Raw genomic sequence first — 16,271 nt, 5'->3', positions numbered from 1 at the left:
TCCTTTCGGATTTCTCGGCTGTACCGGTGATGCCACCAAAAGCGTCGAAGTCCGCTCCCAAACCGGTGAAGTCTCGTAATCTCACCCGTAACCACCCGCCAGACGCTGATATTAACATTTCACGGACCACTCAGAAGGGCAGAGCTCCAATGTCGGATAAAATCCCCGCTCGGGATTCATCGGCTGCTACAGCTGCAGCTCCATCTTCAGTACCGGGTAAGGTGCAGACTCTATCTGACATTTTTGCTAAATTGGGAGCTAGGGAAAAAACTGCCTTATCTGCTTCCTCTGCCTCATCCGCTTCATCCGCTACATTAGTATCTGCAACAGTAGCCTCTACATCTGCTACTTTGTCTGTCTCAGCGCAAAACTCTTCCTCGATGGGTATCCATGCTCCTCCTCCTCATGTTGTGATTGATTCTCCCCATGTGGTTCCCTCAGTGGCTATTCCTGACATACCTGACATACCTCAGCTTACAGTGTACTCCTCTCCTCTAACAGATCCACTTTTCTCGGCTCCCCTGGTGTCCGCCTCTGGCTCTGTTTCGGCCCAGTGCATTATGGATAATGTAGTTTCAACTAATCATCAACCCTCAGATGCTATCGTTTCAGGAGCCTCGGCAGAGTTCCACGTCATGGGGGGGTCGGCGATCAGTGATTCAACCGAAAAATTCTATTCCGTATCAGATCACTCGCTGTCTGGAGAGGAGGGTGATCCTGATTTAGAGTGGTCAGACTATGATAGCGAAGCTGCTGACTGGCGACCTAGTGAGACCACAGAAGCTCTAGCCCCTGGCATTAAACCTCTAAGTCAGGAGGGCCTATATGACAACTCTCGAAGATCAATCCCAAATCGATCTTCAGATATCATTAAATTCCAACGGCGGGGCCTTACCTGACGTGCCGGAGGAGGTCTCTCTGTCAACAATATATCATACGATTATCCAACACAGAGAAGCAACTAAACAAGAGAACTTACGCACCCAATCTGTGTGTCGTAAATTGCAAAATTCCCTCCGACGTGTTATAAAATCATCAGCTGAGATTAATACAAGAGTTACTGAAGCCGAAGAGCGGATCTCAGCCCTTGAAGATGCCGCAGCTGTCCAAAAGGATTTGGTCACAGAGGTTAAGGAACAGCGAAAGGATATAATATGGAAACTATCGGACCTTGAGAACCGCTCAAGAAGGAATAATCTACGTGTTTTGGGAGTTGAGGAGGATATTGAAGGAGGCAATGTCCGGCAGTTTATAGTTGAGCTTTTTACTGAAGCATTCCCAGAGGTTACTCAATGGAACTGGAACTCAGAAATCCAGAGAGCACATCGCTTCCCGTTCTCAAAAAAAAAGAAATCACCCTCTACCAACACTAACAGTTCTTATCCACGTGCTATCTTGGTTTGCTTTAACACCTTTCTTGCTCGTGAATGTATATTTGATCTAGCTCGACCTAACAAAAAGAGATCTGCCAAGGGCTGCCAATTTTTTGTTCGACCCGATCTTGCTGCAGAGACAGTGGATCGCCGTTGGCATCTCCGTCAGCAGATCCCTCTTTTTCAGGCGAAAGGTGCCCAGGCTTTCTTGCTCTTCCCAGCAAAGCTGAAAATAATATATAAGACAGAAACAAATTTTTTTCTCTCTGAAATAACTGCAAGGGACTATTTGGACACAATGTAGTATATTTTTCTTTTTTTTTTTTTTTTAGCTGTCACTAAGGTTCTTTTTTCAAAGAGAAAAAAAAGGGGGAAAAGGGGGAAAAAACGATGATTGTTGTCACTGTTTAGAATGGGGATTTTCATACACTTTTGGGGATTGACTTATATAATATAAAAAGTGTTGCTGCATTTGTTCTTTTATCAAGCTAATGTGTTAACAGAGTGCTAATAGTGCGCAAATAGCACCAATTAAATGACTTTTTTCTTTATTATATCAATGCGATTCTAATAGGATTGACTCTCATCTATAATATTACGTGTATTGCTATAGGCCCAGCGGAGTGTGGTGTGACGCTCACTCAACCATCACAAGGACCTAGGTCCTGAGCTCCCGATTTTGGTTAAGGGGTAGGGGTAGGCGGGGGCAACGGGGGGCGGGGGGGGTTGGAAGGTGGGTCGGGGGGGTTGGGGGGGTCACTGGGTGGTACTGTGGTGGGTACTTGAGGTGATTGGCGATATTAGTAATATACATGGCAGTGTGATTTCAATTACACTTAGGATGTTAACTATTTGTTTTTTCTTACGACATGTTGGTGGTATATTCTTTATAATCCTTATACAGGGTCATTCTCTTTTAGGTATATATATATATGATGTTTTCCCTTTCTATTATCTCTAAATGGCAAATCGTAGATTGACCTGTGCAACTTGGAACATATGTGGGCTAAATGATCCCAAGAAGCGTAGGATCTTTCATAAGTTGATGCAGCCCATGCAAGTGGACTTGATCTGCCTGCAAGAAACTCATACTTCTTGGGCTAATCGGCACTATCTTAAGTTTTTGGGCTATGATTTAGTGGCTACTACCAGACAAACTTCTACCATTAGGGGTGTCGCTATCATTTCAAAAGTAGGGGTTGCCCAAGTTAAAAGAACTAAGCAAGATAACACAGGTAGATGGCTAATAGTTGAATTGCTTATTAATAAATCTGTACTTTCGATCTGCTCAATATATGCATCTAACTTGGATGATCCACAGATTTTGATGGATCTAAACGTAGAATTAGCTAATTGGCCGCACCCGTTAATCTTCTGTGGAGATTTCAACATTAGTATTCCTAGCTGGTTAGATATCACCAAATCTACTGATTATGTTGGCCGGAAACCCCAGGTCTATAAAGCACTTCGTACATTACTACTTGAACATGGTTTGGTAGATATATGGCATGTCAGCAATTCAGCCCGTAACGGATTTACTTTTTACTCAATACCTCATCAAAAATTGTTTCGTATAGATTACGCTTTCACTTCTTTTGAAGTTTTGAAATCTATCAAGGTTCGGCTTGACCCTCGGACTATATCCGATCATAATTCTATAATTTTTAGTTTTCCTTGGGATCGACCTCCGCATCATATAAGACCCTGGACTTTTGATAGGAAATTATTATTGGATAAACTATATCAGGAACGGATGCTAGCTTGGATTCCAGACTTCTTTGCAATCAATAGCCATACAGCATCTGTTGGTCTAGTCTGGGATACCTTCAAAGCTGCCTTACGCGGCGAAACTAAGAGAATTGCGTCTTATCGATGGCAAACTGAACAGCAAAATCTCAAAAATAGAGTTCTAGCACTTCAACAAGCTGAGCTAGACCTAAGCACTAGTATCCATATCGGTGAAGATCTAACATCTTGTCGGAAAGCGGTTGCTCTTGCCAAGGCTAATCTCTCGGATCCCTTGTATGCTGATATAGCTACCAAGTACTTTCAATTTCGTACATCAATGTATGAGTTTGGTGAAGCGTCTGGTAAGGTTTTAGCAAAAAGATTACAACAAAGGGCAATAGCTAGCTATATAACAAAGGTCAAAGATGGATCTGGTATTTTACAAGACTCACCTAATGGAGTGTTAAACACCTTTGTGGATTTCTATTCAACTTTATATACTGAGGAACTAAACATATCCCAGCAGCAACAAAAACAACTAGATCACTTTTTTAAATCTCTCGAAACTCGGAAGTCCTCTCCCGATCAGAATTCAATTTTGGCTGAATCTATCAGTTGGGAAGAAATTGAAGCTGCCATAAAATCTTTGTCTTCTGGTAAAGCGGCAGGACCCGATCTCATACATCTCGAATTTTATAAAACTTTCTCACATTTATTTAAACAGCAGATGCTTGAAGTTTTTCAACTTGCTCAGAGGGGGGTCATTCCTGAAACCTGGCGACAATAGACCATTGTATTATTTAAAAAGAACTAAATCCAGCATCATACCGGCCCATAGCATTAATCAACACTGACAGTAAAATCTATTCCAGAGTTCTAGCATTTCGTCTCGTTCAAGTTATTTCTCCGTTAGTTTCCATTCGCCAGCATGGTTTTATTCAGGGTAGAGACACTACCGATCATATTAAGCGTGTTATCGCTCTTTTAGATTGGGCCCAGGTGACAAACTCTCCCCTTGGTGTGATCCTGTTGGACGCCGAGAAGGCGTTCGACAGGGTCTCCTGGGGTTATCTTTGGGCCGTTCTTTATTGGAAAGGGATACCGCCTGAATTTATTCTAGCTTTGCAAACATTGTATATCTCCCCAATTGCCAAAATCCGTATTTCAGGAAAGGAATCAAGCTACTTTTCTATCACACGCGGCACCAGACAAGGGTGCCCCTGCTCCCCCCTCCTTTTTGCTTTATATATCGATCCTTTTTTATCTCTGATAGAAAGAGCCCAAAACATTTCTCCACTTATTGTTCATGGCGTCGAGTATAAAATATTGGCATATGCTGACTATATAGTAGTATTAACAAATAACATCACTGTTTCTCTTCCTGCATTGGAGACCCTGGCAGTACAATTCGGTCTAATTTCAGGTTATAAGTTAAATATCACTAAAACTCAAATTTTGCAATCGTCCGCTATGCCAATATCAACTGCTCTTGTTGCCCCACAAGCGACATACTTAGGCATTCAGATCTCGGCTGATGTTGGTCAAATTTCAGATCTGAACTATCTACCTATTATTGATCAGCTTCATAATAAACTAGAACGGCTGAACCACCTTCATCTCTCCTTATTTGGGCGCTGCAATGTTCTTAAAATGTTGGTACTTCCAAAATTCTTATATTTATTTAGATCTATCCCGTTATTAATTTCTAACCCTACTTTAATAAAAGCACAAAGAATTTGTCAGAGGTTTTTATGGGCATACCGCAAGCCAAGACGAGCTGCTAAATGGACCTATCTCCCGCAAGAACGCGGGGGCTGGTCAGTTCCAAATCTTGTTTACTATTATTGGGCTGCGATGATCCAACATTTTGCTTTTCCACTATTTGGAAAGAAGGTGGAATTACCGCCATTTTTGGCTCCTTCAATATACTCAATTTCATTAGGTGACGCTACACAAGGGATATTAACACGCATTTTAGAAACAAGTTACTTCAAAAAAACGAGGTTCAAGGTAGCACTGGCCCTGTTCACGATCTGGCAAAAAATTTGTCGTCTCTTTTCTAATTACAAACTTAATTACCATACACCATTGAATGCGTCTGGGCTCCCTCCAGTGATATTTCAAGATTCAATAACTGTTATCTGGGCCTCACAAGGCCTGACTGATATAGGCGACCTAGCTGACTCTGGCCTGCTGGCATCTTTTTCTTTTTTGAAACACAAATTTGAATTGCAATCTAATCATTTTTTTTTAAATATCTTCAAATTAGAAGTTTTCTCGATAAACTCTCAGAAAACCCTGCACTCTTTGAGAAGATTTTGATATTCGAATTGGTTAAAAAAAAAAAGCCAAAATTGGTACATTATATCAAACTTTATTGTCTCAACTACCAGATGATCTCTCTGATTTTAATAATAAATGGGCGGTCAAATTTGGTGTACCCTCTATAGATTTAAAATTGCCACTGATGTTAGCCAAGACGGTTTTTGTCTCTGGTACTCTTCGTACCCAAAGTTATATGGCTATGTTTAATCTTTATTATACCCCAGCAAAACTAGTCAGATGGGGGATGGCCCCCGGAGGCATAAGCCTATCATGTGCAAGATGCAAATTTCCATCTGCGGATTCTCTCCACATGTTTTTTGACTGCCCTGAGTTATCACTCTTTATTAACCAAATTGAAACGTTTCTCACACAGATTACTCAATCTTCAATCAAAATTTCTGCTGAAATGGTAATTACTGGTTATCAATATGCTATGGATTCCACAAGATCAAGACATTTACATTCTTTTTTGTTTATCGCAATGGCAATGTTCAGACTTTGTATTACTTCTATTTGGATAAACCCTCAACCTCCCACTTTTTTCCACTGGCAGGCCAGGATGTTGGCATGGTTCAAATTAGAAACTGCTGTACGTAAGTTTCAGGGAAGGAGAAGACGTTTAATTGCTGCAAAAAACTGGGCTCCATTTCAGGATTGGTTAGCAAATTAATAATGTGTTTTTGTCATAAACTGTCATGTATTTTCTTTTTGTTTATCTTCAATGTATTGTATTTGTATTTGTTTCTATGAAGCATAAATCGCCAATCCCTCCCCCACCACCGCAAAAATGAAAAGTAAAATAAAAAAGTAATCGAATAGTAATTTCCACTGTATTGAAAGTATTTACCAACCTATAACAGTCATTTTCATTCAGCTTGCTTGTATTGTTCAACCTGCCTTGAAAGTACCATTTACACTTATCTGTACCAGGCTTGCTTGGTTCTGGAAAAGAAATATAACTAAATAATATTTTTGATATAAACAAATTGGTCTAAGTTCAGTCTTTGAGCGTGTGACATCATTTGCTGCCTATGTGTGTACAACACATGCTTAACACTACCCTATGATAATGCCTTACTGCTCGCCCACACCACCATAAATACAGTAAGGTGCTATCTACTTTTACCTCTGCCTTCCTTAGGGGTTCTGGCGGACTCTGTGTACACTATACCTCATTTTGGTATAGTATATACAAAGCCTGCTTCCTACACAAACTTAACCCACATGTGGGTGTGCCAGATTCAAAACTGCCCGAATGCGAAGTAAATATTACCATGCAAGGCTGATACTGTGTACATAAGAACAGGGCAAGTGTGTTACCTGGGCACCAAGACAGAGGTGTACAGAGCTGCAAATCAAGTTTGAGAGAGAACTGCATTAGTTCCTTTTGACTTGCTGGCTTACCAGACACACCACCATTCTTTTAATTCTCCTAACACTTCCTTCACCTCCCAACACAGCCTTACATTCTTTAGGCTCAGAAAGCCAGGATTGTCACAAAGTAGGATTAGGGATACTCTGTCTGGGCCTCTCATTTAAATTTCCAGCTTCAGCTGTGTCCCTGAGTTTTTGTAGACAAAATAACAAGCGTATGCAATGCAATAGGTCTCGCATTACTGAAAGTTTGAGCTATTGGTGTTGCAAATAATAATATTTAACATTGAAAAAAATCTAACAAACACTATTCTTTACAGCGCCAATAGCTCAAACTTTCAGTAATGCAGGACCTATTGCATTGCAAAGGCTTGTTTATATCTATTTTCGCTAAGAAAACAATAGTCCAATGTACCCCAGTCTGACCCCCAGCAACAAAATTCCTTGGAAAGTATTTTTTCCTGATTCAGATAGCAAAACTAAATGCATGCGCATCTTGCTGCTGTATCTCTCATTTAACAGGTCTACACAAAGATGCAGAAAAAACTAGATGAAAGTATTCCTAGATGAAATTAGCTATTGTTAGTGTAAACTAGATGTTACTCGCTCTTTCCTTTAATATCTTGTAACCTTCGGGCATTGTCCCTCACATTGACGAGTGATTTCCTAGAAACTCTGAGATTCTGCCTTTTAAACTTGTATTTGTCTTTCTGGATATATTGAGCTCTTCTCTCGTAATTAACACAAAGATGTCTGCCTCCACGGAGAAAAGGAAAACTGCTAGTTGCTTCTCAACCATGCCCTGTACTCCAAAAAATCAGTACAGAGATGAACCATGGTATTGTTATAATTCGTATTTATTTTCCAATCGTAGGTAAATTACAATTGATGTCAACGCGTTCTATTACATGTGTGATAACGTCCTACAGCCATCACCGATGTCTTTTCAGTCCACAGTACATCACATCAAGAAAGGCACAAAGGGTCAGCCCTCTAACTATATTGACTTTGTTGCTGCTGTCGTTTACCATTTGGATCAGCACATAGGGCTGTAATTCTGTCTGACTTGTCAAGTGGTCACCAACCCCAGATGAATTTCTTTTTTTATCTCTACTGAGGGACGATAATATCCAGAAACACGTGCCTAGAGATTCATAGCACTAACCTCCACCAACTTTGGTGAAATACTTCAGCAAAAACTCAAGTAAGCTTTTAAAGTGAACTACATTTACCATAATGCTAAGGGGTGAACTGTGCTGGGAGGTTAAGCAGCGTGCTTCCATCCCTTTGTGTCACAGTGCCTGCTTTGCCTGTTTGCTCTAAGAGTCCACACCAATAACAACGTAGTGCATCTGCTGCCGCCACCACTGACCATAGAATACTGGTCCTGCAGAGCACTGTTGAGTGGAGCGATGGAGGTGGACAGATACCTGGAGGAATTTTGTGCATATATTATCATTTATACATTTTGGCAGCTCTGCAGCAGAAAAACGCACTTTCATTCCCATTTGGGAACCGCCCTAATCTCACTGGTTCTTTCACAAGACAATGGTACCTACATTGTGGATTTCATACTTCTGGGGATTGTTCTTTGTGATTTGTTTTTTAAGCGTGTTAGTTTTGTTGCATTAATTCACAATTCTGAAGTAACCATGCCTTTATTACAGTAAACACTAGTATGTTATTTTTATTTTTTATTTTGAGCACTACTAATTTATATATCTATATAATGCATAGCAGTTAAAAATTTTTATGCAAGTATCTTTCGTCTAGTAAAGTGTTGCTTTTTCTCTGCAAGCTTTTATGTTCTTGTTTTGCGTTTTACATTTTCCGTTTGCTTTAGTGACGTTCATATTCCAGAATTTCTTCATTCAAAGATTGCTGCCTCCCTGTAATGCATCTCGGTCTTAATATATTTTCTCCTCTGCTCATCATTTATACCAACCCCCCGCACCCTCCCACCACCACCCCCACAACTTGTATATGAAGGTCATCGTCCATGTAGAGCATTTCAACCTCTATCGGGAGCCAGGGATGTGTTTGTTCAGTGTGGATGTTGATTATTTTTATGTACCAGGATAATTGTTAAGCTTATAAAAAAGAAGTCCACAAATGTCAATACATAGACCCTGGGAAGCGTTTGTGCTCATGTGGGGTTGTGCAGAAAAATGTTAAAGATTCCTTTTGTCTTTTACATCTACAGTCATCCCGCATGATTGGGTGGTAAATGCACATATTCAGCAGTTCAAGAACAAACTGTTGTAATCTATGTGGCTTCATCTCCGTGTAAAATAAAAAAATCAAAAAAAAAATCGTAAGGATCCTAGGAACTTTCTTGAGAAACCGACCTAATTTAAATTTGCATTTACTTCATCCTTGAATGGTGACGTACTTGATAGACATATTGTTAAGATACCAAGCAGAAGTGCCTGGAAGCTGTGTGGATAAATCTTCGTGTCCACTTTTCAGATAAGACCACGGTGTGTTTTTAGTAGCTGGCAGTTCAACTTGTAGGACACTCGTGGCCCTAGCAAAATCTAAATATGCACACGCATTGAATGTTATGTATTACCTGTTCTGCCTGGTATGTTTCCAGACTGGGCACATACTAGTGGAAAACTTTGCATGTTGCAAAATTCCTTGTCCAAGGAGCCGCTTGGGACAGCTTAAAGTTACACTGGACACAGATTTAAAGGTTAGCAAAGCACCAAAGCAGACACATTTGTAAAGTACACTTTTATGTATTTACCAATAACTTCCACACACAATTTCAGTTAGTAATAAATTTAGAACACCGCTTTGGTCTCTCCTACAGCTCGCATAATATACTTATCTGATTTCATTGTGACTTTCATGCCAGCAGCATTGGTATGAAAGGTTAGTGATGTGAAAAGAGAAATCCAGCCATTAGCACTGTTCACACAAGGCATGCCCATCGTATAATAAGCATGTCACTCACAACGCGCACATTGCTGACATCACTCTCAACTCACTTTGATTAACATGGTTCACACTGTATTTATTAGTCAAATCTTACAATATACAAGTCTCATGCCACCGTGGTACCACTTACATCACTAACACCACATTGATTGGCCATATTACACATTATTCACAGAATCCACAGTAATTCTATCATATGCATGTTTGTGATAGGAACTCTGAAGTATTTAGCCTTCATGTATTGCCGTAGTGTCTTTATCTTAAGGTGTAGGTGTTTGGTATAGCACTCCCATTTCATTTCCTCTAGGTGGTTCACCGAATTCATTGGTGGATTCTTTTTCACTGACAGACCTTAAACTTGTTTAAAGGACTTTCACATTTCTTCCCTTGTCTTTGCCAAGTTGTAAAAAGTTTTCTATATTTCATCCATAGCAAACAGAAGTGGTGCATTTGTTGACTGATTAATTTCTAGTCACCCAATCATTCACGTCTTCTACCATTCACCACTTTCACATTTACTGACTTGCCCTTTCATACAACCTTACAGAAACATACAAATAAACTCCCTCGTCACTTTAAGGACTTTCTCTAATAAAATGACAGACATATTGACTTTTCCAATGCTCATTTAATTTATAGGACTTGTTTTTGCTGTCACTGTTAATCCCTTCTTTGTGATAAAGCCATGTAATTTTTAATTTGGTTAAAAAAATCTAGATATTCTAGCAGTGTTTATGGCTTCTGACCATGTAATCCTGGGTTTTCCTAAAATTGTAATCTTATAATCAAATCCAATATTTCATTCCATTTGAACCTTCCAAACTCTGAAAACACCGGTCACTGGGTTAAACCATTTTGTGAAGCCGAACTGTTCACTATTTACTCATGGCACCTACAGTGTGATGTGTAAATTGGCAACAATAAAATAGGCTTTGGCACAGTTGCTTTCTGTGAGACAATGTATTTTTCCTCAGTCCTGAAATGTCAGTCCATGCATTCAATTGACAGAGATTGATCACTAGTCATTTGGATTGGAATAACGGGTTCATGTGCCTTATGAAGTCTCTTTATGTTCTAGGTCACCTTCACTTTTTGTGAACTACTTTTTGACTTTGAGTCTTGGGAAACAGCTTTGTATGTGATGCTCAGTAACGCCGCTAACATTAGTAAACAAGCATTGGCAATGCTGATAGGTCAGGCTTATGAATGCACTGTGAAGCCAGACCAATTAAATGTATGGAGGTTATTGAATCCCCTCCTCTCATCTGTGGTAGTGCCATGAGAGAAAAACAACATCAATTATTTAGTTATCAAAGACATTTTAATAGCATTTTCAATAAAATGTGTGCCCCCTGAAAGTTCAGCCTCGAGCAGCTGGATAAATAAATAAAATGATCACCACTGCATTGATGGCAAGCACATTTTTGTTGAAGCACACAACTTTTACATATTCTAAACATGTACTCCTGACTCCCAACATGTGGGCGGTGCCAAAGCCCCTCCCCTGGTGGTTTTCACATGATTATCTGGTGACAGCTGCACTGTGAAGCCAGTCCATAAAGAATGATAAATAATAACTGTATGCTCCAGGTTCCGATATGGAATTCAGCGAAGACACTTGTGATAGGCATGTTGACGTATTGTTACCCATGTCTTCATGTGTCAAAAAAAATAATAATAATCTTCAACTCCATGACAGAATTGTGCAGAGATGACCATTTAGAATGTAAATTGTTCTAAGTGTATTTTATCCTTGCTTTACTCAAAATTATTTAATTTTAAGATCCTTTGGAGATTGGTGGTCACACCTCTGGAATCAAAAAGGCTCTCTGGTACAACGAAGACCGGCAAATTCTTTCAGCAGCAGATGACAAAACAGTCAGGTAAACTACAACTAGTTTGCTGTATGGAAATGTCATTTCGTCTTTATTTCGATATTTGTATACCCACAGCCCCTTAGCCTTTGTCTGCTGAGAGGACAGTATTCAGTGCAATAAGAAAGAGAAACACATCTCCCTGCTCACTTCTTACTGGACGTGGACATGCTTGTTTTTGTAAGCAGTAGAGCAGACGTTGAAAATTAAAATTTTGGCTCACTGTAACATGCCTGCCTTGCACAAGCTACTAGTTACTTTCTTACCAGATATTTTTTTTTGCTACAGATATTTATATATTTAAATATGAAAGCAACTGCAAATAAAATCGTCAGTGTTGCATACGGTTATTGGGTAATTGTACATTTGTCTTAAAGAATACTAAGTGTGCAACCCTGGCTTTTAACTTTGTGATGGATGCCCAGAAGGGATCTTAACATAAGTTAATTATTGAGCTGTGCTTAAGCTTCTACCAAAGGACGTTCTAAAAATGTATGTTTAAAAGATGTTTTTCTAATTGCATTTCTGAATAAAAGACTGCGCATTACTGCAGCTTGCAATATAAAATTTGTGGATCGATTTTTTTGTAGATTTGTTATAATTTGTATGTTTGTAAAAAAAAAAAATAAAAAAAAATTGTCAATTAACTAGTTAACATTAGTTTTGGAATTGTGGTGTTCACCACCACCCCCTTCTTCCGAAGATAGTTGTTTTCTATCACCTCTACTTGTTTGACAAACGCTTAGGTAAAAAAAAGATAATGAATTGCTACCGTTTTCTTATTTCAATCAACTGATCTGTTGAGCATGATACTTTTGTTTCACAGCCACAGCTGCTGTTTGCTTTAGGCAGGAAAGCGTACGACTTCTGAATGTGGATATCCTAATGATGGTGGATTTGTGTTTTATTAGCTTTCACATAAACACAAAATTCCTCAAGCACATTGGAATTTTCGATAAAAATGTTTTTATTTCATTTACATTCAACTGTAAATGTGAATAGCTTTACACCATTCTTTTCTTAGCGCTTTACATTAATACTAAAGGCATAAATAGAAGGAGAAACTTGTTTTAATTCTGCATAAGAGTAGCACTGCAGTTTGCTGGTTTCTCTTCTATTCCTTTTCACTTCCTGTGGAATACAACAATGAACTTCTACTTTTCTATTCAGGTGACCAACAATTGAGCCAGAGAGGAGAACTTCACATGGGCAATCTTTTAACCCATTTTAGATATGGATTGGTATTATGATATTTGACCAGTTCTCAATCCATGGTATTTGTTTCAGTCACAGATTGAGCATAGGGATTAACACACAGTTCTAGGTCCATATTCTAATTACACCAGGAGAGGACCTTGGATCAGTTGTCTACAACTGGACCTTTACTTCTGATTATGCAACTAGTGATCTTTTGGAGTGGGCCTTGTTGAAATTGCTTTGTTTTTGTTTGTGCGAGCACAAAATGGTTTGTGTTGCAACAAGGACAATTGTATTCGGTTTACTGCCCAGCTGTCTGCATTTTGGAATTGAGAAGATTCTGCTTTAATATTTCGAGTAGTAAGTTCATTTTTCCTCACTCATAAATGCTAAATGCGGACAAGCAACCAAGTAGTTTATTCATCTATTTAATCTACTTTTCGAAGGTGATTGTCCTGTTAGATAGATTATATTAGCTGATCTTGTTAGCTTCCTGTTGAAAGCCCAAGAAAGGATGCATGTGCAGTTAACACATGCACTGCACAGCTAAAGGTTTCCTTTGTGTTGACTCAGAATATTGATTGATTGACCTGTCATGTAATATGCTATTTGTATTTTTTTAGGCTATGGGACAGGGCAAGCATGACTGAAGTGAAGAGCCTCAGCTTTCCCACGTCTGTAAGCAGTATGGAATATCTACCAGAGGGAGAGACGTTACTTATCACTTATGGCAAAACAATTGCTCTTTATAATACCGTAAGGTAGGTTGCATATTTGATGCTGTAATGATTGTACATACATTTTAAATTATGCCTTTAGCATCTTATTTCGTGACCACCGTACCTTTCCTGCCCTTGTGTGATCACATTTTCATCTTTTGCATCTTCTTTTAGCAGATTGTTTCCTCTTATCACCTCTGTGCTATAGTATTCGGCACAAGTATTCTGAGTATATAAACTTCAGCACAAATGCAAGAGGAGCAAAAGAAGGGATTTACTCTGTAAATATTGCATTAGCCTCCCAATTTGCAATCTGTTAACTATTATCTTGCTCAGTGTACCCTATTAAGATGATTATTGCCTGTTGTCCTTGGAGCCACAGGAATCAGATTCTGCTGAGTTTACAAAAATTTCAAGTACATCCTTTGGTTTTCAGTTTATAAGGAGGTCTACCAACTGAGGATTCACCTTGAAAGATGCTTGTGTAAGGCAAAGAACTAATACATTATAGTGTAATCTGTTCTTTTAATTATAAAAACACTTCATTAAGTCCAATAGCTTAGTTGTATAGTAGTTTGGCAGTTAAACTCCGAGCTGGATACAATTTTCCTTTTTATGTTTTATCTTTTTATTACAAGAATCACGGTGACAGGAAGCAGCATGTATCGTAACAACAAAGCATAGTTATGCTCCCGAGTTGTATGTCTACTGTTGTGCTGTGGGATTATAGGTGTGCCATGTGTCTTCAAGGCTAAATGCCGACATAAAATCTGTCAATGGTCGACGGGTAAATGGCGGCTGATCAGTCCAGCGACTCCTGGCATTACGCAGAGCCGCATTGAAGACCCTCTCCCTCCATGCCCCCCCACCCCCTTCGCGAGCAGGAGGAGGAGCACCGCCTAGGTTAGAAAATGCTCCCTCTTCTATCAAGAGCTAGGTATGCGTTTCCATGTGGGTGTGTCTCCTGTAGTAAAACCACATCAAGGTAGTGTCACTTGACATATTGCAGTACCACCCATATTTTGATTGTCTCGCAAGCTGTTGACATTCTAGAAGTCCCTAGTGTGACAGCCATGGGCAACTAAAGGGAAAAAAGTGTGGTGGCAGCCCACAGGTGAAGATCTCCGCCGTGATGCGGAACAGACTAGTAGGCGGTAGTGGAAGGAGTAACCTAATGTCTGGGACTGCGCGTGTACACAAAAGCTTATCCCTCTATGACAATGGGGAGGATCGGCAGAAACAAACTGTAAAAAATAACCCCAGTATTATACCTCCTTCTTGCATGGCGGACCTCAAAGTGCTGCCCCCCCCTACCCCCCAAGCTCTGCAGAGTACCTGTTGTCCCCAAACATGTTAAAAACTGGCAAAGACTGTGGATCCCTCCGTTATCACCCTGCTGCCCTTACCATGTGCGGAAAGACTTAATGTTACCACATAATATTGTCATATTTAGGCGATTTTCAGTCACAAGTTGCAGTGGACCTCGTCTCTTCAAGTGGGGGGGGTTACTTCACTAGTCTCAGCCACCTGCCAGGGAGAAATAAGACTACACTGCGGCCTGTCTGCTTTCCCTTCTCCTCACCCAGCCTCCTAGGATGTCTTCACTGCGCTACTGCAGGAGGCTGCAAGGCTGGGCTTACTGTACTCCGGAAGCCCACACGGAGGAGATACTGGCCCTGGCGGGAGTGAATCCACTGCCGTGCCGCAGACCGATCAGCATGGCGCATTTCTCCCTGGAATAGGAGTCTAAGCAGTCCAGTAGACATCCAAACGCAGAGGACATCTCTGGGATTCTTCCTTCCGGGTACCCTTCATACCTCTACTCTCCTCTTTGATCTCCTGCGGCCAAGGCTCTTCGAGGCCTCCTGCAACCAGTCTTATCAGCCAGGGCACCAAAGGCTGGCGTCTATAGTCCGGCTGCTGGTCTCGGGACGTTTCTCGTCACAGCAGCTGGCCCCAGGTAACACCTCCTGTTGGGAGCAGTCCAGCCCCATTCGTGGTTAGCCACTTCCCATGTGCACCTTCTCCTCTACGATGTGCTACGGGAGGCTGCGGCCCCACCCACCAGTTTCTCACTAGCTGCACTACTATTCCAGGCAGCGGTTTGTTGACACTTGAAAGCAGCAACACTCACGGTGCCCCAGAGTCAGTGTATCACAGGCATTAGGCTCGGGCGTGGTATACAGATATGTGTACTGATGATAGGGGATTAATGCGGCGGGTGACGGGAGCCGCTTTAGTGGGCGGCCATCTTCCTCGACTGTTAGCCACCCCGCCCCCCCTCCCAAATGACTTGTTTAAGCAATAGAATCTTTGTTACACAATGCAAATTTGAAGGGTGCTCACATGGAACACTTGCATGGTCGAACTACTGGGGTTGCCCAGGTGATGTTTGCTTGCTTTGTTGACTAGTAAGTTATTTGTATACTTGCGGTCTTTGAGTATGCTGAAGCTGTCTGAGGAGACACCTTTTTGTCATAACTGGATCTTGACAAAGATGCAATTCTACTACTGTGCTCCAGGCTGACCCTGCTGGAGATGCTGATGAAGCAGGGGAGGGGTGGAAGTTTGTCACCGGGGGAAACCCACAAGTCACACCAGTTCATCCTGGGCATGCAGAGGTAGCAGACAAGAATTGGGGAGAGTGGAAAGGGATAGGGTGTTGGTTTAGATGAATCTTACTAACAGATGTAAATCGATTGCTATCCAGAGTAATGGATGGGTAGACACAGTGAGAG

General features: G+C 40.7%; 1 protein-coding gene across 1 annotated transcript in view; it reads left to right on the top strand.

Moving 5' to 3' along the window:
- The window catches only part of STRAP (serine/threonine kinase receptor associated protein), a 143,616-nt gene that overhangs the window by 54,378 nt on the left and 72,967 nt on the right, over positions 1 to 16,271 (top strand). The window contains exons 5-6 of the mRNA XM_085652664.1: positions 11,527 to 11,626; positions 13,438 to 13,575. Coding sequence (XP_085508790.1) covers positions 11,527 to 11,626; positions 13,438 to 13,575 — 238 coding nt within the window. The remainder of the gene's footprint in view (positions 1 to 11,526; positions 11,627 to 13,437; positions 13,576 to 16,271) is intronic.

The sequence above is a fragment of the Triturus cristatus genome, chromosome 4_1 (assembly GCF_964204655.1).
Source record: "Triturus cristatus chromosome 4_1, aTriCri1.1, whole genome shotgun sequence".
Taxonomy (NCBI): domain Eukaryota; kingdom Metazoa; phylum Chordata; class Amphibia; order Caudata; family Salamandridae; genus Triturus; species Triturus cristatus.
The sequence above is the reverse complement of the archived record's forward strand: the minus strand, read 5'-3'. Positions and strand labels throughout refer to the sequence as shown.